Source organism: Lipophrys pholis, assembly GCF_963383615.2.
Source record: "Lipophrys pholis genome assembly, chromosome: 2".
Taxonomy (NCBI): domain Eukaryota; kingdom Metazoa; phylum Chordata; class Actinopteri; order Blenniiformes; family Blenniidae; genus Lipophrys; species Lipophrys pholis.
Genome location: NC_137636.1, coordinates 13,427,175 through 13,449,820, shown reverse-complemented (window position 1 = coordinate 13,449,820; position 22,646 = coordinate 13,427,175). Strand labels below are relative to the sequence as shown.

Genomic DNA, 22,646 nt, shown 5'->3' with positions numbered 1-22,646 from the left:
GCATTCCCTGATGGACTACAAAAAAAAAAAAAAAAAAAGTTCAGCAGATTTATAAAGACATCAGCAATAATACATTTACTGAAGTCATAGATTCTGTCCTGATCTTTGTCTGGGAAGCAGTAAAGAAAAGGAGACGCAGCTCCCTGGCCTCTCCTCAGCTCAGCCATGACGTCAGCCTCCTGTGTGGTCCTGAGGCTTTTTACCCAGAACACGCTGTTCGCTCCTGCCTCACATTAAACACAAACACTATGGACGATTTTTCAAATTCAACTTCCCATTAAAGACTTCAAAATATTATATTGCACGCCTTAAATTTACAAGGAATAGTTGTTCGACAAATGTTGCGAGGTTTTGTGTGTCTGCAGGTCTGTTTTAGATTTAGTAAGACAAAAGAAGGATATATGTAACTTAATAAGGTGATTTTTGGAGAAGGGACCATTCTAAAAGATGTCCCCGATGACATATTAACGTGTTATTGTTGTGCAACTAAAATAACCTGCCCCCCCCCCACCCCCCCCCCCCCCCCCCCCCCCGCCCCCAGCTGAGATTCCTTCCAAATTTCAGTGGGACTTTGTTTCCTTGCTGCTTTGTGCTGTAAAAATTCCAGTTGTGTTATGTGTTTTATGGACGAAGATTAACTGCAGACTTTGGTATCATTACTCTGCTCGTGCTGTTCTTAGTATCAATCTGTTTTTCATACAAGAATAAGTGTTTAAGTGCTCTCTGTTTTGGACTGAGGGCACATTTCTATGTCTTATATATGAACCACATTTCTGACCTTTTACTCGGCAGACATTGAGGAGAAATGTACAAGATTTAATAATGTGAACAATGAAAAGGGCAGACAGCGAAGGGCTCAGAGAATAAAAAAAAACGTAGGCTCGCCTGTGAAACAGTCTGTTGAATCAAAGTTTAGAGTCGTCTTGTGCTGCAGGAGGCACAGAGGAGGGGGAGAGGAAATGTGTAAGTCGAGGAGGTCAAGTAGGATGTTACGCTTTGAAACATCTTCAGTGGTCATCGTCTCAGAGACTCATCTGTGGCACCACGAATTTCTGGCTATACAAACATCCTCAACATGGTTCAGCAAAGTCTCTTATGAGTGACAAGGTTTGGTACACAGTCCAATACGGTGACCGCATCCAGACGCTAAAGACAAAACAGAAACATGAAACTGTAGTGCGTTCCAGACCAGATGGGTTACTCCAAGAAGATTTGTGAGGCTCTCCACCAGCTAGTTTCTAAAATTAAAAAAAAAAAAAAAACATCGATTTTCAGCTAATGGTATGATAATGGGAAGCATATTGGAACCAGAATTCAGTAGAAATGACTGTATTACTATTTATTTCAAGGTTTTAAAAAAGTCCCAAATGCATGTATTTTGATCTAGAAAATGTGCAATTAGTCATTTTCATGAAATAAGCTCAATATAGCTCATAAATCCTTATGGTTCATGATCAAAGCAGCCAAAGCTTGCACCATCCAGATATATAGGAACCTACAAAATGAACTGACGTGTTGAACTAGAATGGGACAGACATGGACTGGAACTATGTCGACAAGACCTTTAACATGAAAGTCTATGAACTTAAAAATACATATAACAGATAGAAAAGTTAATACAAACAACACAACACAGTAAGCACGAGACACAAAACCTTGACGGGGCAACGACAACAGGAAACATGTTAAAATACGCCTTGAGCATATGACCTATCTATCCATTCATCGATCTGAGCAGGGTCATAAAACTTTCAGCACCACGAAAGGAGACCCAACACATTTATTGTCATCGGCAATCCGCTCTTTGTGTATCGCCATTGTGTCTTTTTGTTTTGAAACATTGAGCCTGAAATATTTTCTTCATGTCATTAAACAAAACCACATTATTCACATTGGTAATGGCCTCCTACGGTTTAAAACAATGTGCGCAACCACGGACAATTAAATAGTTAAACAATTACAAAGTAAATCAATCTTTAAAAAGAAACTCTTAAAGCCTGTCAATCCTGGTGTTTGTTCTGACCTTTCTGCCTCCGTGCTTCAAAAACTCCTTCGGCTGGCTGAGAAGGGGCAGAGACTCAGTTCCAGTTTTCACAGTGGAGACGAGCAGTGGTGAGACAGCTTTTCTAAACGACACATCCTCACAGTGGCAGGAAGACTTCAGGAGGGAACGAAAGCAGACGGGTCTTTTTGGAGCTTCTTTTCTGTTTCCACCACAATGAGTGAGATCAAGCTGGCTCTACTGGGGAGTGACGGAGCTGGGAAAACAGGTAAATACACAACAGCGTTTTTGCTTTAACGATGGACCCAGTGCACCGTTCATTTCCTAGTCCTGTTGTTCATTCTGAATAGAGGCCACTGTGCAGATTGCTTAACGTGTGTCTGTATACCTTAAGGAGTTTATTATAGATCAAATGCAATGGGACATTTTGGGTTTGTTAACCAGCGGTCTCTGCATCACATGGCTCTGGAGCATAAACAATACATATAATCATATATATATATATATATATATATATATATATATATATATATATATATATATATATATATATATATATATATATATATATTATATATATATATAATATATTATATGTATTGTATATTTTTATTATCTATTGTATATTGTGGGAGTAAAAAAATAATAACATTTGCTGTAGCATAATATGCTATCCAAACTAATACTTTCCATGTCCTATTTTTTTGTTCTGAATTGATCCTTTTTTTTTTTGTTTTATGGTGTATTAGATATCTCATGCTTGTATTAATGTCAACAAAACACACTATTTAAATTACTTGCATTTTGGTTGGACTTTATGAATTGCTCCTTCAAATCAAAAGGTTCAAATCAATCACAGGTACAAATCCTGCATTGGTTTTTATTGTAAAGATGTTCGGCAGCTCCAGACAAATTCTATTTTACTGGATATTTTTGTAATTGTGAGCGACATACGGTATTGTTCCGTAAGAAAAAAATACTTACGTCATAATTTTTGCCCTGATGTACTGATTACCAAAATATAATATTTTAAGAAAAAATTCAAGTCAGCATTGTTTTGCAGTATGTTTGTATACTCGGAAATATACAGTATATTTTATGTATGCCAAACCAGTTTACATTGCACAGCAGGGTTGAGCGTATATGAATGCACTTCTTTTCAACAATGCCATCATGTGAATGTCTGGATTTGGTTAAGAGACGGCAGCATTCACTCCTTTTCCCTACTCTTCTGTTTTCCAACAGCTATTCTGGTGCGTTTCCTGACTAAACGTTTCATTGGAGAGTACGCTTCCAGTGCAAGTATGTGAAAATACTCTCATTAAACCAGCAATGTCGCTATATCATTGAAAGGCTGTATTGCATATGACCCTCATGGGTTTTCGTTCAGGGTTTCTCTTGGCCTCATACTAATTACAGTATATCAAGTTAATGTGAATCAACAAAACCTTCTTTTCTGTCCGTTTCATTTAGGTTTGAAATAAGTAATCATGTGCACTTTTTTACCATGCATGTTTATGGCGTTCACGGACAGTAATAGATAGATGGTAATAGACCGTTTTCAGAGGGCTGCAACATTTCAATCCCTTTACACTTGTGGTCTAAATGAATTAGGTTGTGTGCCTCCTCTGGGTAATTGTGCACTGCAGTAAACACAGAAATCATTGTTTCGTAGTTCTGCTAAACTGGCACCATGCTGGGTTGATTGCCTCTAAGAGAGCCTTGTGCTTTTTCATTTACAGTGTTTCACTCTGTGTTCGTATGAATGTCACTTCATCATAGAATAGTTTACCTTTAAAATCAACCCATCCGTTTTTCTTGTTTCTTTGTAGATTCGTTGTACCATAAAAGGCTGTCCATTGATGGGAGACAGTTAAACCTGGAAATATTTGACCCCTGCTCTCAGGTGGGAACAATCTGATTGCACATGTTAATCAATAAAATTACTTCCAAGGATCTAGAACAGACTTGGAAAAACTTCTGTTTTTGTATGTAAGAGTAGGTTTGTTCGCCATAGGCCACACTGTTCTGTTTTGATGTATGAGAGTTTGGAGAGGAGTCCATGGTCTTTCTCATGGGCAATTTTGGGGCCTTTGGAGAAAAAGGGTTGGGATCCGCTGCTCTAGGATCGTATACTCAATGAATGTGTACCATACACTGTAATTTAGATCTACTCTCTTTTTAAGTAATCCCATATTTTAAGAGTTCCAAACCTTCTGAAGTCAGGTCACTTGATTGAATCCCGTCATCCCACCTTTGCTGTGTCAGAGTGGAGGCAGCAGCTGCATCCTGGAGGAGCCTGTGAACTGGGCCGATGGATTTGTGGTGGTGTACAACATCAGTGACCGAATGTCCTTCCTTCATGCCAAAAGTGTCCTGCGGCAGATCAAAGAGGCCCGAGAGGAGAGCAGAAAGGGGTGAGTGACCAGAGTCAGCTGGTAATGAAGCTGAGCTGAGGGATTTACTTTTATGAACTAATGAGCTCCATTCCTGGGATAAATGTGTGCAGGCCTATCAGTAGGACGATCAATGTGGTATGCTCCCAACTACGAACCGCATTCCAAGATGCTGTATTGCACATATATCCCGGCATGCAGTGTGGTTTCACCTTGCAGTCAAACAGGACCATTGTGCGTGAAAGCATGGAGACAATGACAAAGGATCTGAGTTAAACCTCGTATAGTTCATTTTACAAACGGTTAAGACTGTGTATTATAAAACATGTAGAACTCATAACAGAACCGAGGACATATAATAAGTTGCAAAAGGTATTTTATTTCAAAAAAACTTGAAGCGGGCAATACAAGTCTTTACAAGTTGGTGGTTAAAGTTTCATTTTGTATTCAAATAGGTTATTTGGTAACAAATTATTAAATCCTGCTTCTATGACCTGTTACATATGGTCCTGAAAATTTGACCTAGCTGGCAAAATTAAGGTTGAAAAGCAAAAACAACAAAAATAAATAGGCATAAGAACACTTGCATCATACTTATTTCTGTGGTATATATTAATCCAATTTTTTTTTCTCATGTATTCACACATGATAAATACTTTATATAAAACATCATAACCATTGTTTGCAAACCTATGTTAGTCAAGAAGACTTGAGTTTTGATGACAAAAGAAATGAATAAAATGTACGTTTACTTGTATAACATGCTGTTTAAAAAAGTGAAATATACAAGTTGCAAGACAGCTTTTAGAACATAGGGAGTAGATACGACAGATATTTGTGACTAAATCTAGAGAAGTAAGAAAAACAACCCAGAAAAAGTACAGATATCTGAAAAGTTAACGAAGTTTGTACTTTGCATATTCCTGCCTCTGTCTGAACGCCACCTTGACAGACTGGAAGACGTTCCAGTCTTCTTAGTGGGGACCAAGCAGGACCTCTGCAACGCTCGGCAGGTGTGTGAGGAGGAGGGAAGGTCTGTGGCCCAGGAGGAGCGCTGCCACTTCCAGGAGGTTTCTGCAGCTGAGGACTACTTGGGGATATCCAACCTCTTCACTAAGCTCATCCGTCATGTGATGGACAACCTGAAGCACTGTGCAGGCCGCAGACGTTACAGCGGCTCCAAGTCCATGGTCAAACTCATCAATAATGTCTTTGGTAAAAGGAGGAAGTCTGTCTGAGGTTGGATGAAATCACTTCCTGCTCATTTTGATGTGACCAGGATTCATACCGAGCACTTTAGTTGCTTCTAATAATGTGAACGAGTCTATCTATCTATCTATCTATCTATCTATCTATCTCTCTATCTGTCTGTCATTTTCTACTTCCGAATAAAACATTTTTTTTACATTTATTCATAGAAACTTTGCCTCTGTACTTCACAGCTGCTCTTGTTAGATTTTGTTCCGTAGATGGTTATTTTGAGATTTTGAAGCTTTCTGTAGAAGCTGTATTTAGATACCTGTTCTTATGGTTTGTTTACGTTGCTTCTTTGATCTTAGTATTTCACGGTTTGAGTAGACTTGTCATTCTTTTCCGAGCCAACAATTTTGGATGTGACCACAAACAGTGATTGAGATGTAAACAACAGCAGAAATCAATGATGTGCAAACCGCTTTTACAACTGAAGACAAAAGAACTGTGTTGTGTTTCATTAGAATTAAAACAAATAAGTATTTCTACTTGAAAAGACAGACTGATTTTTAATTTCATACTGGAAACATAATATAAAACGGTCAGAACACAGACAGTAAAAGAATCTGTAGTAGTAAAAACTGTGAACATTTTTTGATTTTGGCCAAGAGGTGAGCTGGCTCCAATATATGTATAGGAAATACAATTGAGGATTGAACTTTTTCCTTCCCTAATTGCCACTATTGTGGACCCTTGAGCAAGGCTACTAAACCTCAGACTGCTCCCATGTTAGATGTTAAGGTTTTGCTATGAATAGGTTGGGTCAAACTCGGATGCACGGTGGTGTAGTGGTTAAATGTTAAATGATTTTCAGTTCAATTCACCGTTTTCCATGTAAAGCATTCCCAACACACTTTTCAATGTTAGTCAATGGTGAGGGCTGCCATGTAGAGGGCTCACCCTCCATTGGGAACAATTTGGCTTCGGGGTATTGCTCAAGGACACTTTCACACATGGACAGGGTGAGATGGAGACTGAACCCATACTTTGTAATTGAAAAATAGCTTGCTCTGCCAAAGGAGGCACAGCACTCTCACTTCACAACAGGAATGTTATGGCTTTGAGTGTTGGATGGATGGATGGATGGGTGGGTGGGTGGGTGGTTGGGTGGACGGATCAAATGCAGAGAAATAATCTAAAAAGTAATAATGGAGTTTATTCACATTGTGTGCAATATGTACCAATCCACCTCCTCTTGATTTTATTAACAGTCACAGTTGGTAAACTGCAAAAGATTCCAAAGTGCTGACTCTAAACTCCAGAGTATTTTATGACAATTCACTGTGGTGGAGGATATTAATGAGCAGCTGCTAAAATCAAACCTTCGACTCACCCACTAGATGGAGACCAAGCTCCAAGGAAAATGCTCGGTGATGCAGAGAAACATTAGTTTCTCGAGTCAGTAATGACAGCCCTTAAGCCTTGTCCAAGCTTGAGAATCACTAATCGCCTCGTCGTGGCGCAGTTTTTAAAAAGAAGAGGTGAAGCGACGAATCAAACGACAGGCTCGCAAAGTAAAGTTCTCCCAGCATCCGGAGTAAGGGTGTCCCTCTTCGCCTTCCGTAGTCACGGCCAGAAAAAAAGTTTTGACTCCAGTCTGCTGAACTACAATGATACAGTCTGCGAGGTAAGTAACATTTGAATACTTTACCTCACTAAATACCATTACCCCCCCCTTGTGACCAAAGTGAATTCCTCTTTATTTATTTTCATTGGCTCGTATTTTTATCTTCGTTTGACAGGACACGTTTGTACCGCTTCATGTTACGTTGCCATGACAACGCGTACCTCTGCTGACGCCACGTAAAATTACAATACACGCTTTTCTGCGATATTTTATCTGCTCAAAGAGGAGCCGCTTTTGGTTTGTTCTTTCCCCTCAGTGGCAGCTGACAAATGATCAATTAATTATCTGTGCCTTTAATTGGAATATCCTAGGCAGCAGTTTTGTGGACGCACGTGAGCCATTTGTGGTGTTATTTCTCAGTTGCGCGCCTGGTGAAGGTTGTGCTTTGCTGCTTTTAGGCTCCGTGTTTTTAAATTCACCCCAGGCGGTAAGTCAATTGAATGCAAAACTAACAGGACCATTAGAGATTGTTGCAATTAGTGGTAGTTTCACGTCCATTAACTAAGCCGATTAGTTTAATTTACCTGGCCAGTCGCTTTGTGGTTATGTGTGAAACGCTACTGAGCTGTTGCATAAATCCCCAATTGAGAAAGACAATGATTCAGTCTTGGTCATCATCTTTTGTTCACACAGTTCAAAGTCTCTCCTGTTCGCCAGCGTGACACACTGAACAACAACATATTCCTATTTTAATGTGCAGACTCTATCTGGGTTGCCACTGAAATGAATTAGATTTGTTCTTGTTTCTGCATTGGCCTACATTTTTCTAGATGTCTGCCTTCCTTGCTTCTCAAGGCTGAGCCCAGCAAGGGCAGAGATTAGCCTCAACCAGGATTAAACCAATAGGAAAATTTGAATTTGTTGGCCCTTATCTCCCAGCAACATGTGGAGTGCCCTGAGCAAATGGCAGAATTTGATCTTTAGCTTCCTTTTGGCAAAAAGCATGTTTTCTTGCCAATAGACACTTATCAAGCATGAGCATTGAAGACAGGAGGGATTCTTGGGGGAGGAGGCGGGGGGGCTTTATAAAAATTTGTTTATATGCATTGCTTAGTTCACATGTAAGAATCGCAACTTCAAGTCGAGGCTCCCCCTTTTCTTTTTTTTTTTTTTTTTTAGGCCATCAGTTTTTAGGTACAGCATATTTCCGTAGCTCTCGAGTAAGTCTGCTACATGCTTTATTGGCTTAATGTGGATGTGTTCTTGGTATATTACATTTAGACCACAGGCTTTCATAATCTCTGTGCGTATTATTAGGATTCACTCTATAGTGTAGTGAAGTAGATGGGATATTCGCATTCTAAACATGCAATTTCTTGCCTCATCAGGTAATGTAATTCCACACTTCATTAGGACTGTGAAGTTTATCATTTGTCATCAAAGCCAAGCTGTCAATAAATGATTAAGTTTCACATGAGTAAAATGTAATATTGGGGCTCAAGCAAAACGGATAGCAGTGTACATTTTAATTGCAGTTAGTGAGATTCTGTGTATGTTTGATTTTCAGGCTGTATTTCAACAGATGCTTATTGCAGCTCGAGGCAATGTGACAGAGTTTAAGCCTAATTTATTCCACTGTTTATGCAATTAGGGAAAGCAGTCTTCTAAAGGCCACGAACCATAATTGAAATGTGTCATATCTTAATGGTCTGGTTGAGATTGAAAAAGGCTTACTTTATCTTCTTTTTTTGTACTATTAAATTATGATATCCTCACATACGGTATCTCTCTAAAATATGAGGTAGGTCGAGTTTAGAATCTCAGTTGCAGTCTTATTGACGTTGAGGATTGAGGTGAAGTGAGTTTCTGTACATCACCTCAGGTTAATGGACGCTGAGCAGGTTTACAGGAGGAAACCTCTCCCCGCGACAGGCGCCATCCCTTGTGTGTTCCCAGTCTCTTTGTTCTGAAGTGACAGCGGTGAGGTAATACGTACGTATAATCACCCGGTTGTGTAAATAACCAAGAATTGGTGTTTGACAGAATGATGGAGAGGTGAGACAAGTATGGACTTGACCTGTGATGAACTGTCGGCTCTAATTACTTCCTGCTGAAACTGGAGATGAGGCTAAAACTCATTGTAAAACGGTAGACCTCAGTCTGAGTCTCCTTGAGGTTGAGGTGTGCTAATGTTTGCTCATCTTTCAGTCTTGGTGGATGAGCAAAGACTTTTGTGTTTAGATATTGTTAATTCGTGCCGTGCGCTGCCAGTTTGTCATTGTTCGACCTTGTTAGTAATTATGTAATTTTTTTTCTTTGTTGAATCCATCATCAAGGTAGAAATGCAGAGATACATACACTGTCTCTGGTCATATTCTGACTTATTTAGGTCACACAAAGAATAATTAAGCAGTCTAGACTTGGTCCTCCAGGAAGGTTTTTCTGGTTTTAAGTACCGATGTACAGCTACCGAGACAGAAAATGCCGCCTTAATGGACAGCGTTTTAGGTGCACATGTGGCACGGGGGCACGATTGTCGCCCAGTAGTGTTGAGTGGTTGAAATCCCAAATGTAGTTCCCTGCAATTTGGTCATGCAACAAACACAAGGGGTCACATTTTGCAAATGACTAAACAGTCCTGTCTTTGTCACTCCATTAGCAAGTGTTATTTAGAACAGGTTTGCCAAAGAGTAGTGGGATTTGGAAGAGACGACTCTCATGGCCTTTATAGTCCACTTCATTTCTTTGATATTGTCGCAAAAGCATCTACATGTTTCAACATCATTTTAATTTGAGCAATAAGGCACAGTTACTTTGAATACTCGTGCTAAATAAAATAAGTCTTACTTGCGTCACTTTGTCCCCATCAGGTAATTTCCTGTGTCAGCTTGACACCTTTAGGCCTCACTGTGGTTCAGAGAAATCTGATATGCAAAGTGCCTGATTAAATTCAACAACAGTCTGAAGAAAGTAATCTATCTGTGTTTTGACTTGTGGTTTGACCTGTAGTTTTAGAAACACAGATTAAGCGCTTGTAGACAAGGACACCAGGCTTAAAGCAATTCAAGTCCCATGTCTGTAACTGACCCTGGTTGAGGTCAAACTTCTCACCTTATCCTGATCTTGATATCCGATTTCCCTTTGCATCGGGGATCTGGTGCCCAGGACCAGGCCCTTCTGTCTGGGAGGCACCTGCGGCACACAGGACCGTCCCCCATCACTCAAGTCCTCAGTGATACACTCGTCACAAGCCGCTGTCTTGCACAAATGAGCTGTGATTGAGGTGATTGGAATTTCCAGAGGCTGTCACAATCGTTTTGATTGGAAAATAGACAGGAGATAATGGGAGAGACAGGCCTGTTATGAGAGCCCTGTCAGGACTAAAATAATGCATCAGAGTGAAGAGGTTAAAGACACCGCTTCCTTGTTAATAATTAATTGCTGTGCGTGTGGTGGATCCACTTCATCGCTCCCAGTCATCACTTGATAATTGCTTTACATTTAATTTGGCTTTAGAGACTGTTTTTGAAGCTGGGTAAATTGCGCTTGAAGTGAATATGGACTCAGACAGAGACAGCAGTTTGGTTATATACCATGAGTTAAAAAGTGACAAGTTTGACAAGACGGAGTAAAGTTTTCGTTAGTCTGCACATAACTTTGAAAATAGACTCTTGGAATGAAAATGATCAGCAAACTTAACATAAATGTCAAAATATCGATCAAGCAAACTTCAGCATTCGTGGTTGCTTCTATTATTCAGCTGGGATATTTATATGTGCAGTACCTTTCTGATTTGTGCTAATGCACAACCGCACAATGATGGCCATGGAAGAATGAGGGAAAATATAAAGATTTGACTTATATTTTATAGTTTCATTTAATCAGTTGCCTCATAAGAAGTTGTGAGTTGGTCTTCATGGAAACACATTTCAAAAGAGCAAATATGTGTCCTGTGACTTTTTTTTTACTTCCCCAGAGAGATAATGACTGCTCTCTCCCTCCGTCCACAGATGATCCATTCTGAGGTTAGTGGATGAGACATGAACCTGGTGTCCGCTCAGACCAGTAAGGACCTGCTGAAGAGGGATGTGCCAGTTAATCGCTTGGAGAACGATGCAGACCTCAGGGTACGGAGAGCCTCTATACTGGACATAAGCTGTTTTGTCACCATTGAGGAAGGAATACATGGTAGAATTTATAGGTCACTCTAAGTACTGCATAAGTGGAGGGCCAAACTTTATGTTGCTGTGTCGCTCCCCTTCATTGGGGAATTTGACTGCTCCCTTTCCCAAAACCCAAAGCAGCTACTGCTCAGTCTTGCATGCACACAGATAATAATCAAGTTAATTAGACCTGAGATTGAACAAACTGCAGCAGTAACTTAATCATTTGTGACTTGATTAAAAACGCTATATTCTGCAGCTCCAGAGACCAGACAACTTTAAGTTTTTTTTAGGAAACTATAAATTAGCATGTACTCAACAATTCAGGGTAGAGTTAAAACATAATGTTTCCTTAAAAGTAACAGTGAAATGAGGCTCAGGTCTTAAATAAACGCTCCCCTGCTGTTTGACTGACACTGGGCAGGCGTAGATTACAAATGCATTAATGCTTTTTTTGTGTGTTGCTTTTTCATCCCCATAGGAAATTTATGAATTTGGAAGGAAACTGGGTCAAGGTAGCTTTGGAGTTGTTTATGAAGCCACCCACATTGAGACACAGACAAAATGGGCTATTAAAGAGGTTTGCAGATCAGCGGTGAGTCTATCTTGACATCCTTCTGGGAAGCCTGTTTTTAGTTTTTTTCACCGTGATGAAGAAAACCAGTTGCACTAATAAGAGAAGTTAATGTTTTGAGAAAAACAAACACAGCTGTGATTGGACTTTCTGTCACACTAGGCTGGAAGTCCGAAAGCTAAGATGCTGTGGGATGAAATAAACATTCTCAAAGAAGTGAATCATCCTCACATCATACACGTTCAAGCAATCTACTACACCACTAAGGTAAGACATCATAATCCCAGAATAAGCGTATTTATTTGAAAGGGTGAGTGTCATGTGGGTAATATGATATAATCTCTTATTCTGAATACATCTCGGCGCAGTGATTACTGATGACTGTGCAAATGGATTCACTGGTAAGAAGCACCTTTGTTCTTGTTTTTAGATGATATATCTGGTGACTGAACTGTGCAGAGGAGGTGACCTGAAGCAGCTCTTGCAAAGAAAGACGGTCTTCACAGAGGATGAAACGAGGAATATAATGTGTAGTTTAGCTGATGCCGTTGTCTACCTTCATAAAAGAGGTAATAGTGTTTTACACTGCAGTGAGAAACTGGTTGTGAGGTTTGCTGAAATCAAAAGCAGATTTCGAGCATTTCTTTTGAATAAAGTACTAGTGGCTCACCAATATATCTAAATTGTTTTTGTTCTAATTCACAATGGATTTCCTACCAACATAGTGTTCAGTAATTATAGAAATGAGTCTTATTTGAGTAAAATAGCCACAATGAATAAATAAAAAAAAGCAATAAACATTTTAATTAAATCTGATTTACTTAGAAATGGAGTTTCACTCCTTAATGGTCAAACTTGTGGTTAGTGGTAATTTACTATGTTGCTTGGCAATGAGGCATCATTACATTGGGCTAATGACTAATTTACAACAAGCGAGGGAGCAATACTGATTAACAGGTGTCTCAGATGGAGAGTCCCTGTGTGCGGGTTTTCCTCAACTCATCAGAGACTAATGAGGAAGTGCTGGCTTTGAATTACAAATCTAGAGCCCTTTTGGCCAAATGACCGGTCTTGATAGTCTCATGCCCTGAAATTCTTCAAGTAATTCTGAGATTATTGATTTTTTATGTTTTACCTTATTCAGGCTCAGCTGCTATTTGCCTCAGACGTGCTTTCAGGCTCACCTGCAGCTGCTAATGTTAGGCCTTGTTGCTCCACATAGTCTATTTGTCTTCTCTATGTAAGTCTTAACAGTGCACATTCGTCTTTTTTTTTTTTTTTTTCAAAGTCGTATCGTCTATCCTTACATATGTCAAATCATTTAAAATATACTATGCCAAATGTTGAGTTATAGGTGGCTATTATAGTGAGATTTATTCTTATTAGTCCCCTCATAAACCCCCAAATTTAAACTAAATACTGTAAAATGTATTCCGGAATCGGTGGATTTTATTAGGATTTGATTACGTGTAAAAAAAAAAAAAAAAGGAAAAGAAAGCTTTTTAATATGGAAATGGGAATTTATCAAATCAAAAAAATATGAATTCTTAAAATGACAAAACCCCAGTCAGGTGTACTTGTGTTGCACAGCTCGTCTATTGCACTTTCACACGACATCAATACTGCATGCATAACATTGTATACTTGGTTAGTTCAAACAGTGTACTGCTCACAAAGACGGCTCAGGGCTGTTTTCCGCCTGCCTTCCCTCACACCACCAAGTTTTGTTAGCGGAGCCCCTCAGTCAGGTCTGCTTTCGGCAAGCTGAACAGATCGCTGTGTAAATGTGTACAAAACATAGTTTATCCTTAGCAAATAATACATTAATCATCTATATGGCGCAGATTCCACCCGAGACAGGTCCATCATGGGGCAAACACAGAGACAGGCAATCACACACTCACATTCACACCAACAGGCAATTTAGAGACATCTGATATCCTCAAATGTCTTTGGACTGGGGGAGAAAAGCGGAGTGTGTGGGGATATTACGCACAGGCAGAACATGGAAACCACGCAGAAAGGCGCTGAACTGGATTCAAATGGGTGATATTCTCGCTGTGAGGCAGGAGTGCTTCACCATTAAAACCACAGAGCCACCCTTAGTAATTCATATAATCCATAACTATGATCAACAACTACTTTTCCAGAGGCGTAACTGCCTCCACATCGATTTGTATTATTCACGGAATGAAATCCAAAATGATTATTTTTTTTGCTGTGGAAGGTTGATGAAGGCCATATGTTTTGGTACAAACAGGTTTTTTTGTTTTTTTTTAACAGCATTAGCTGCTAGTGTTGAATGCCCCACCACATCTTGTGAATTCGTCCAGTCCTGTCATGATCATTAATGGAAAAAATTGAAACCCATTGCATCAAGGTTTTCTTCTTCTCATCCTGAAGATATAGTGCACCGGGACCTGAAACTTGAAAACATTCTTGTGAGAGACTCTCTGGATGAAGATGATGGGAAGATCAATATCAAGGTAAAACAGTGACATCAACCGTAAAACTTTTCATCACAGTTTCTTGTCGGTTCTTTGCTGGACTGAGTACAAGCCTCTGATGGGCACTTTTTTTTTTTTCCTTTCTCGCCCACTGCCTCCTCTATAGTTAGTGAACTCTTTAAATACTGCCTCATTATGACAGGCTCCCCCCGGTCTTTTTTTTTTTCTAGTACACCCTTTCAAAGAGAGAATAAACTGTGTCTTTAAAGAAATTACAAGCAGAGCGCAGCATGTTAGACGCATTGACGACAAGCCAGCCATAGCAGATACCTGGTGTGTGAGCTGAAACAAGGCTCGGCCACAGCATAAATGTTTGTCTCGCTCTGTTTTTTGTTTTTTGTTTTTCCTTTGTGTGAACGCACATACATAAACAGAAACCTGCTGTACATGTAAGAGAATGTTGTCATGGCACAGTATAACGAACTTTCAGCTCACAGGACTTGGATGTTTTTCTTTTGCAATGATGTGATAAATATATGGACCTGTAGCAGCAAAGCTTTTCAAGGAAAGAGCCAGCAGTCTGTGTTTATGCCCAAGCCCTGGCTTTGTCCAGACAGGGGCACATTTAACAAAGACTTGAATCCAGGTTGTGTCAGCGCAACTAAATCATGTTTATTTATATCACCAATTTCTCAAGAGCTGTTCTCCACCCAGGTGACAGACTTTGGATTATCTGTGAAGACAGAAGGTGTAGGGATCGCGAAGACAATGAGGGAAGCCTGTGGCACTCTTATCTATATGGGTAAGTCACCAGTGTTACCAACGGCAGACCATATTGAACCGCAGGTGCAGAGGTTGGCTATTCACAGTGATGTGATGCTCTTAAACAACGGGTTTAAGTCTGTTGTTGTGTATTTCACTTACTATTTATACATATTTAGTATTATTAAGTATTTCTACATATAAAGTATTGTACTTGTAAAATACTGGTAAGTAAGGATACTTTAAAGAATAACTATCAAACAATTAACGCAGAATGATTCACGTGAATTGTCATGCATCGTTTCAAAAGACATAAACACACTTTGAAGGCAAATGTGTTGTTTCCACAGCTTTTCTCTATTTGTTAAAATGTCTCAGTTGTTTCTTTTCCTCTTTGTGTTTTCCTCCATGGTGTTAAGACCCTTTGCTCACCTTGTACTTGGAGATGGTGCCACACATCACTTGGCTTGTGTGTGTGTGTGTGTGTGTGTGTGTGTGTGTGTGTGTGTGTGTGTGTGTGTGTGTGTGTGTGTGTGTGTGTGTGTGTGTGTGTGTGTGTGTGTGTGTGTGTGTGTGTGTGTGTATAGGGCTCATCTGTATCGGTGCAGAACAAATGTTGGGTTAACCAGATGCGTCTGTGACTGTGATCTATGGTGAAACATTGGCTTGTTGTGTCTTGTGTTGGCGGCAGCTTCTTATCTGACCACTGTGCTTCCAGTGAGTGTTCACACTTTTTTTATTGTGGCTGCGACTCACCTGGTGTTGCCCCTCCCACACAGCTGTTTCTGTCACAATCCAGCCAAGTTAATGATATAGTTCATTAGCACTTATTTGGACTAATGGTTCAATCATGCACTGGGGTATGTGCATAATAAATTTCTAATGTATTGCCCTTTCAGCTTATTAAGGTCTCTGGCTTTTGAAAACATACGCATATAGAACTGTAGTGAAAAGAATGATGGTTTACTAAAGACACCCTATATTTAAATCACAGTTTAGATAAAAGTAAACTTGCACACAGCATTATACACATCTGTTTGAGCCTACAGGTAGACTATGGACACTGTGGTCTCTATTCTGGGTTACAGACAATAGGCCCTACAGACATACAACATGGAGAAATCCCATTATGCCTTTCATGCCACCTTATAATCTCTTTTCACAGTATTTCTCTCATGAACAGCTGATAATGAGGTTGTGTGAGGAAAGACACTATAGGTAGGTAAAAAGTCCAGATGAAAACCGCTTGCAGAAGTTTAAAAATTTTTTTGAACTAGTGTAACTTCACTTTGAATAATAGTGCTTTACACTGACGTATTTATGTGTTCACACTATAGAAAACCACTAAGTCTTTTTTCCTGACAAGCTGCTTTCCCTTATAAAGAGGAACTCGGTTGACTTTTTGTGCAAGAAATTGCTCGTAATTCCCCTTGGAACGGTCCAATCTCAGAACACCTATTAACGTAGATAGATAAGATTTCAAACTGTCAAAAAATGGCTTTTATAATTATGCATTTGGAAGTTAAACAGTTTGCTTGTGATTGTCTTGGATCGCAATGTCTTCTCTTTTACAGTTTGGAATGTTGATAACTTACGTTACTGCTCATATCAGTGATTATACATTTATTTACATTTGTTGTCTCACTTGGTGTCAGCACTAGTAATGATTTCAACTATTTTAACATTGTATTCATTTGCTGCCACATTTCAATATTCTATTCAAATTAAAATCAACATATTGCATGTGTGTCATTTTCAGCTCCGGAAGTCATGAGCGACCGTGGCTACAGTCAGTGGTGTGACGTGTGGAGCATAGGAGTTGTCATGTACATGTTGTAAGTAGACAGACACACTCTCAAACATATACGCACATACAGCGGAAACATACACCAACATGTCTGTTTCCCTTTAGACTGTGTGGAAAGCCTCCATTTTCCGCCAAAACAAAGTCAGCCCTGCTTGAGAGAATTAGGAAAACTCAACTGAAATTCACTGAACCCATCTGGGAGACCGTCAGTGATGCAGGTGAAACTTCATTTTCAATGATAAAATCAGTGCAAAGTCACTGTACAAATGTAGCATGTATTCAGGTTTATGGGGCACGTTGTTGCTGATAAACTCACTGAATGGCTTGTGGTCTCTGTCTCAACAGCAAAACATGTACTGATCTGCCTTCTGAAAGTGGATCCCGCATACCGCATGTCTGCCAGTCAGCTCCTAGAAAACCCCTGGATCACAGTGAGGCGCCGATTCTGCCAGCTGCATTCATGAACTTTACCAAATGAGTCACACGAGGAGCTCTAATAGTGTGCTTTGTCCAACAGGGCGACACTGATGTGCCTGCTGTACAATCCAATGTGCTGGAGATGATGCAGCATCACCTGGAACAGGAAGAGAGTAATATTTGATATTTATTCAAAATTTTCATCACTGCAATACACAACATGGAGTACTATAGTACCATGTGATGATGAAATGAAGGTTGTAGTTTTTTTAACCTCAGTTCATTATTTATGGATAAATAGCTGCTGGAATTGTTTGTATTTCAATCATTTCTGCAGTGTTTGTTATACTTTTGAATAATAATTATATGATATGCAACCTGACTATTACAACAATGAACCTTTGTGGCACAAATCTGTATGACAAAATCATCAAATAAGGCCAGATTTCTTAAATCGGCACAGTAGCTGGTGGTAAAATTGTAATTTCTTTCACATAGGAGAGCAGAGTTTGGAGGTATTATCCCCAACCTCTTCTGAGGACATCCTGGACCCGATCCATGTTCCCCAGGCTGTTTCCACAGAAACAAATAGCAACTGCAGTAGCCATGCCAAGCACAGCCCCAAGAACAACCACCGCACCTCGACATGCTCCACATCCACTAAACAGGTACTTGGACATTCAGACCTCACTTTTAGGGGCCTCTAAATTTGACAGCTCTTTAAGATTTGTCTTGTCTATTGAGCAACGGCATGTGATTAATCTAAGTTCTGTACTGTTATCTGGTGTTTCTGCTGACACATCAATTTGGGTTAAAATATGTGTTATTAAACTTAGACAATGAAAATGTTTATAAATAATTGTTTTAGTCAGCATTGCTTTTATGCAAAAACTCCTCAAACGGATTGACTGTCTCAGTAGCAATGACCATCATGTCATGTGCTGATTTATGTAAATGACCACAGCTCAGAATGGTTTGGCTGTCCACCAGACAGTTTCAATACAGCATGAACTACCACTAGAGAGATCAGAACTTATCCGTTATTTCTGGAAACTAGCTGTGAATGTCTCATGTTGTGTTTTGTGTAGAGTGGAGGAATGAAGACTCAAGTGAAAAGCTGCGGCCTCCCGCAGGACGCGCGCCAAAGCAGCTCTGACACCTCGGTACAGCCACCCACAACACAGGTTTATTTTCAACCTCCCTCACCTTTGCCTTTTCTTCTTAAATTTTTATTCGATTTTTATTTATTTATATAGATTTTTATATGCATAATCTAAGAAAAAAAAAAAAAAAGCAAATGTCTGCTGTTTCTGAATTTTTTAAAGTTTCTTTATTAGTTTTGATATTAAATCACCACTAGATGGTGCCAGACTTACCTCTTACAGAAGATGCTAATAAAGGTGTAGTCATGCAGCTGTTTTACATGAAAGTCATAGTTAATTCTGTTACGTAAGATGAACATGAATCTTATCCCTGCAGCCTCATGCTGGTATGAAAGCGCCCCCACCGCCGAGTGCAAAGCCGCGCAAGCCTCAGGACAGGAGCGATCCCTGCACAGGACAGAAACCTGCCTCCAGCCAGAGTAAAGCAGATGACCGCAGACCTTCTACCTCCAGTAAAGTAGGCCTGGCCCCTACAAACTCCCAGCACTCCCAAAAACCACTACTTGCTCAGAACAAAACTAAAAAATGAGCCATATCACATAGGAAAATGAGGGAAATGTTAATATTTGCTCTATTGTATGCTGTTCTGTTATTTTAACACTGACGTGAATGTAACCACTATGAAATGTGCAATCCTTATGGTGATGACCAATGACCAAGAGATTATGGTAGTGCCAAAAAAAACAAACTGTGTGCAGGTGTGAAAATTACACATAAGTCCAAAACCACTGCTGCTGAGGGATCAGCGTTAAGTACAACCTTGTGCCAAACGAATTGTGGTCTGGAATGGTGAAAGATTGCTGGACAAATGCACAGAGCAATACACAACCAATTGATGGAGAGCCTCGTCCTTCCTAAATACAGACTCACAGTTATATACTGTCCAGCAAATGCAGAGAATGATGGGTTTTGTCAGATATAGTTGATGCCTTTATCTTAGAGTATCTACCTTGTTAGTTATTTGGGTGAAGCCAGCCACTTAAGCGATCCGAGCACAGCACAGCCCATGCCTTAAGGAATTTTTTACTCGTATACCTAGTGCTACAGTTTTTCCTTCTAAATTAATATGATGTAAAGTAGCCTTTATTACAATTAAAAATGTTCATTGTGTATGTTTAGGGTCTATATGCATAAATACAGTTGCAATACATTGTCTTGTGCCAAATATAAAGCACTGCACAGTTGCAAACACTCGATTCATTGCAAGGAATGAGTGGTATTTTCAATAAATGCTAATAAATGGGATATTGTCGACACAATACCACAAAGGATACAGGAGTAGTTACTGGATATCATTTCACAGCACAAAAGTAAGCAGTGGGGGATTTTCTTCTTTTCTCCTCTGACCTCTCAATTCCAAAATGTCCTATATGCAGTGACTGCACCCACTCAGTGTCAAAACAGAAAAACTGTCACACAGGCTGGTTACGCTCCATCTGAATGCAGAGGATTGGGACTGAGGGCAGCCACGGGTCTAATCTCGTTTGGAGGCCATTGAAAGCGGTAGGAGCTACTTTGAGGGCACTGCCATTCAAGCACAGGTTTTTCCGCTGTAGAGAGAATAATCCCCAGCATAGATACAACATTAAAGTATCCAAGCATAACACACAGAGGGTGAATTTCAAATCCACCCATTTGCATCTTGAAGTGAATGAGTGCCAACAAAGGGGCCCTGTGTTCATGTGCTGGCATCGTGTTTTATTGTGTATTTGTGAATGTAGCTTTCATTTTTATTTGATTTTTTTTTTTAAATAATGAATGTTTCTGAAAGTATATGAATGCCAATATACTGTGATGATCTGATGTTTCTTGATTTAGTAAGTCGATATGCAAAACATTGTTTTCACTGTTTATTCTATTTTCATTTTTAACTGGGACAGGCTGTGAGAATTAACAAATGACATGTGAATTATCTTTGATTTCAGCTGCTTGCCAAAATGACTGCTACATTACTGACAGGCTGTACGATTGTGGTTTACTCAGACTGCTGTAAACAGCAGATGGAGCTGTAGGAAGTTGCTGAATTCATTTCCTGGTGTCCTTCTGACAGGAGGGTGCTGTCCCCAAAGCTACCTGGTTTTGTGCGTGAAGATGTGTAATTGGTGCTGATTGCTTGAGCCACTGCCTATTAGAACTGTGATGCCCATGTAATGTGTCTCTAATTAATATGCTGTATGCTCTTATCTTGATGGTCCATTGAGGCAAATTAAACCGTTAACTGTGTTGTGATTTTGTTTGGGCAACAATTTCCAGAGATGAGAATCAAGAACACACTACAATGATTTCTCTCATTACTTAAACCTCTTCATTTTTTGCCAGATTTGCATGAAATGTAATAATACCTTTAGTTCAATTTTGTTAGAGGCGATGAGAAGAAATGGCATTTCCAAGCTTATTGTCCTTGTTTTTATGTGGCAGATATTTATGAATGTGACCTTCAGTAAACTTCCGAAGGGTTTATGTCCGGCTCAGAGTTCGACTTATGTAAAGAAGCTGAAACACAAGTAATGTAAAAATACTGGCTGTTTTCAAATATACTAGCAGCAGTTTCCAATGTTTAATACTGTTATCCTCTATTGTTGCAAAGAAAGAAGAGCCCCCCCAGTTTTGCTTTTATTCCTTTTGCCAAAACAACAGAGAAAAGAGATGGTTGAGGAGGGGGGCAAAATGAGAGGCTGTATGGTGGATAGGTTAGGGGCGTGAATTTGGGACAAAGCATGGAGGAAAAGGAAATTAGAAAATTCGTCGGGATGGAACGAGGGATGCGCCCCTTCTCTTCCCCACAAATCCTCCCCCCAGTTCTTCCAGCAGTGCTCCTGACAGATGGAAGTAAGGGTGGGTGGGTTGATGGGCTGGAGGGATTAAAACTCTGCAGCCCCATTTTGGAGCCTGAAGAGAGCGTCACTCCCGCAAAGGTGGGGTGGAGGGAGGCACTTGTGGCGAGAGTTGCGGGCCGTGTGAAGTGGGAACACGCTGGCTAATGTCAAAAGAGGCAAGGATGCTTCCCCTCCCTTGGCCCCCTCCTGGGTTCCATCCACCGTCATCCACTGAGGAGTAAGGGTAGGGGGAAGGGAGGGGGGGGGGGGGCATCTCAATAACCTTAATAGAGCTCCTTTTAATTAATCAGCTCATCTGCAGAGGCCCGATACCTGCAGCTGACCCCCCCCCCCTTCCGCCCACCCTCCATCCTCACCCCCCGACACAACATCCTCACACTGCTGCTGTGACATTGTGGTAATGAGGTAACACAGCTACAATGTCATGGAAACGTTGCAGAGACGTTATCTGTGGGAGCTCATCACACATGCTGATGTTCCTGATCCCCTTCAGTGTTTGCGTTGTGTGCGAAGGAAATGTGTGTGTCGTACGACAGTGTAACTCCCCCTTCACGCATACGCACGCACGCACGCACGCACACACCTAATGACAGATACATATGGCCAAATGGCGGGAGTAAACCATGATGCTGCTATTACCACAGAAGAAGAGGGAGGGGGTGGGCCCACGTCAACTAAACATTTGAAACAGATGGCAATTTCAAAGCAAGCCTCATCAATCTTTGTTGACACTACCCCCTTTTAAAAACTACTCTTATTTGGGATATTTGCAATTATAATACATACTGTAAGCTCATTTGAATATCAAATTAATTACTGAACACACTGGAGTAAATACCTCTTTTATAAGTCCTTGTTAAAAGTGAAAAGTTCTTGACTACGGTTGGGTGGTGTGTTAATTTACAGTGATATCTAATCCCAAGTTACTTCACATAAAAGGCATTACTATACATATTTTAATAGGGAGGTGGTTGTTTTCCAAGCAATTTTCTGCTAGAGTACATTTTTAATTTATTCATATTAAATTTATTGGTCTCTGCATACCCGCTCAGTAAAACTAATCAACACCATGTATGGCCCTCTTAAAGCCACATCTCTCTTTGGCAGGCAGACAGGCAACCTCTGCATTAGGATAAGCTCTCCTCTCTTGTGCACAGAGCTGGGTGAAATGCCCCGCATTCAGTCAAGCAGGAGGATGCCACCTCCAAGGAGACTCTTCAGTTCTTGCGAACAACCTTTTAATCAGACGGGGAGGGGGGG

At 40.2% G+C, this 22,646-nt stretch overlaps 2 protein-coding genes across 2 annotated transcripts; both read left to right on the top strand.

Moving 5' to 3' along the window:
• The first annotated feature begins 2,070 nt into the window (after window positions 1-2,070).
• On the top strand, window positions 2,071-6,141 carry rerglb (RERG/RAS-like b). The gene is made up of 5 exons (XM_080458193.1): window positions 2,071-2,270; window positions 3,248-3,304; window positions 3,835-3,908; window positions 4,271-4,419; window positions 5,351-6,141. The coding sequence occupies exons 1-5, from the start codon at window positions 2,219-2,221 to the stop codon at window positions 5,634-5,636; spliced, it is 618 nt and encodes a 205-aa protein (XP_080314319.1). The 5' UTR covers window positions 2,071-2,218; the 3' UTR covers window positions 5,637-6,141.
• Window positions 6,142-11,256: 5,115 nt separating this feature from the next.
• On the top strand, window positions 11,257-19,078 carry stk33 (serine/threonine kinase 33; the record flags this gene model as incomplete). The annotated part of the gene is made up of 13 exons (XM_080458058.1): window positions 11,257-11,343; window positions 11,861-11,974; window positions 12,116-12,220; window positions 12,384-12,522; window positions 14,357-14,439; window positions 15,115-15,202; window positions 16,922-16,997; window positions 17,075-17,187; window positions 17,315-17,400; window positions 17,487-17,559; window positions 17,885-18,054; window positions 18,475-18,549; window positions 18,866-19,078. The coding sequence occupies 13 exons, from the start codon at window positions 11,257-11,259 to the stop codon at window positions 19,076-19,078; spliced, it is 1,422 nt and encodes a 473-aa protein (XP_080314184.1).
• Window positions 19,079-22,646: the final 3,568 nt, after the last annotated feature.

Coding starts and splice junctions, on each gene's coding strand:
- rerglb (XM_080458193.1), top strand. CDS start 2,219: ATGAGTGAGATCAAGCTGGCTCTACTGGGGAGTGACGGAGCTGGGAAA. Junction 2,271..3,247: donor TGACGGAGCTGGGAAAACAG/GTAAATACACAA, acceptor GTTTTCCAACAG/CTATTCTGGTGCGTTTCCTG. Junction 3,909..4,270: donor TATTTGACCCCTGCTCTCAG/GTGGGAACAATC, acceptor TTGCTGTGTCAG/AGTGGAGGCAGCAGCTGCAT.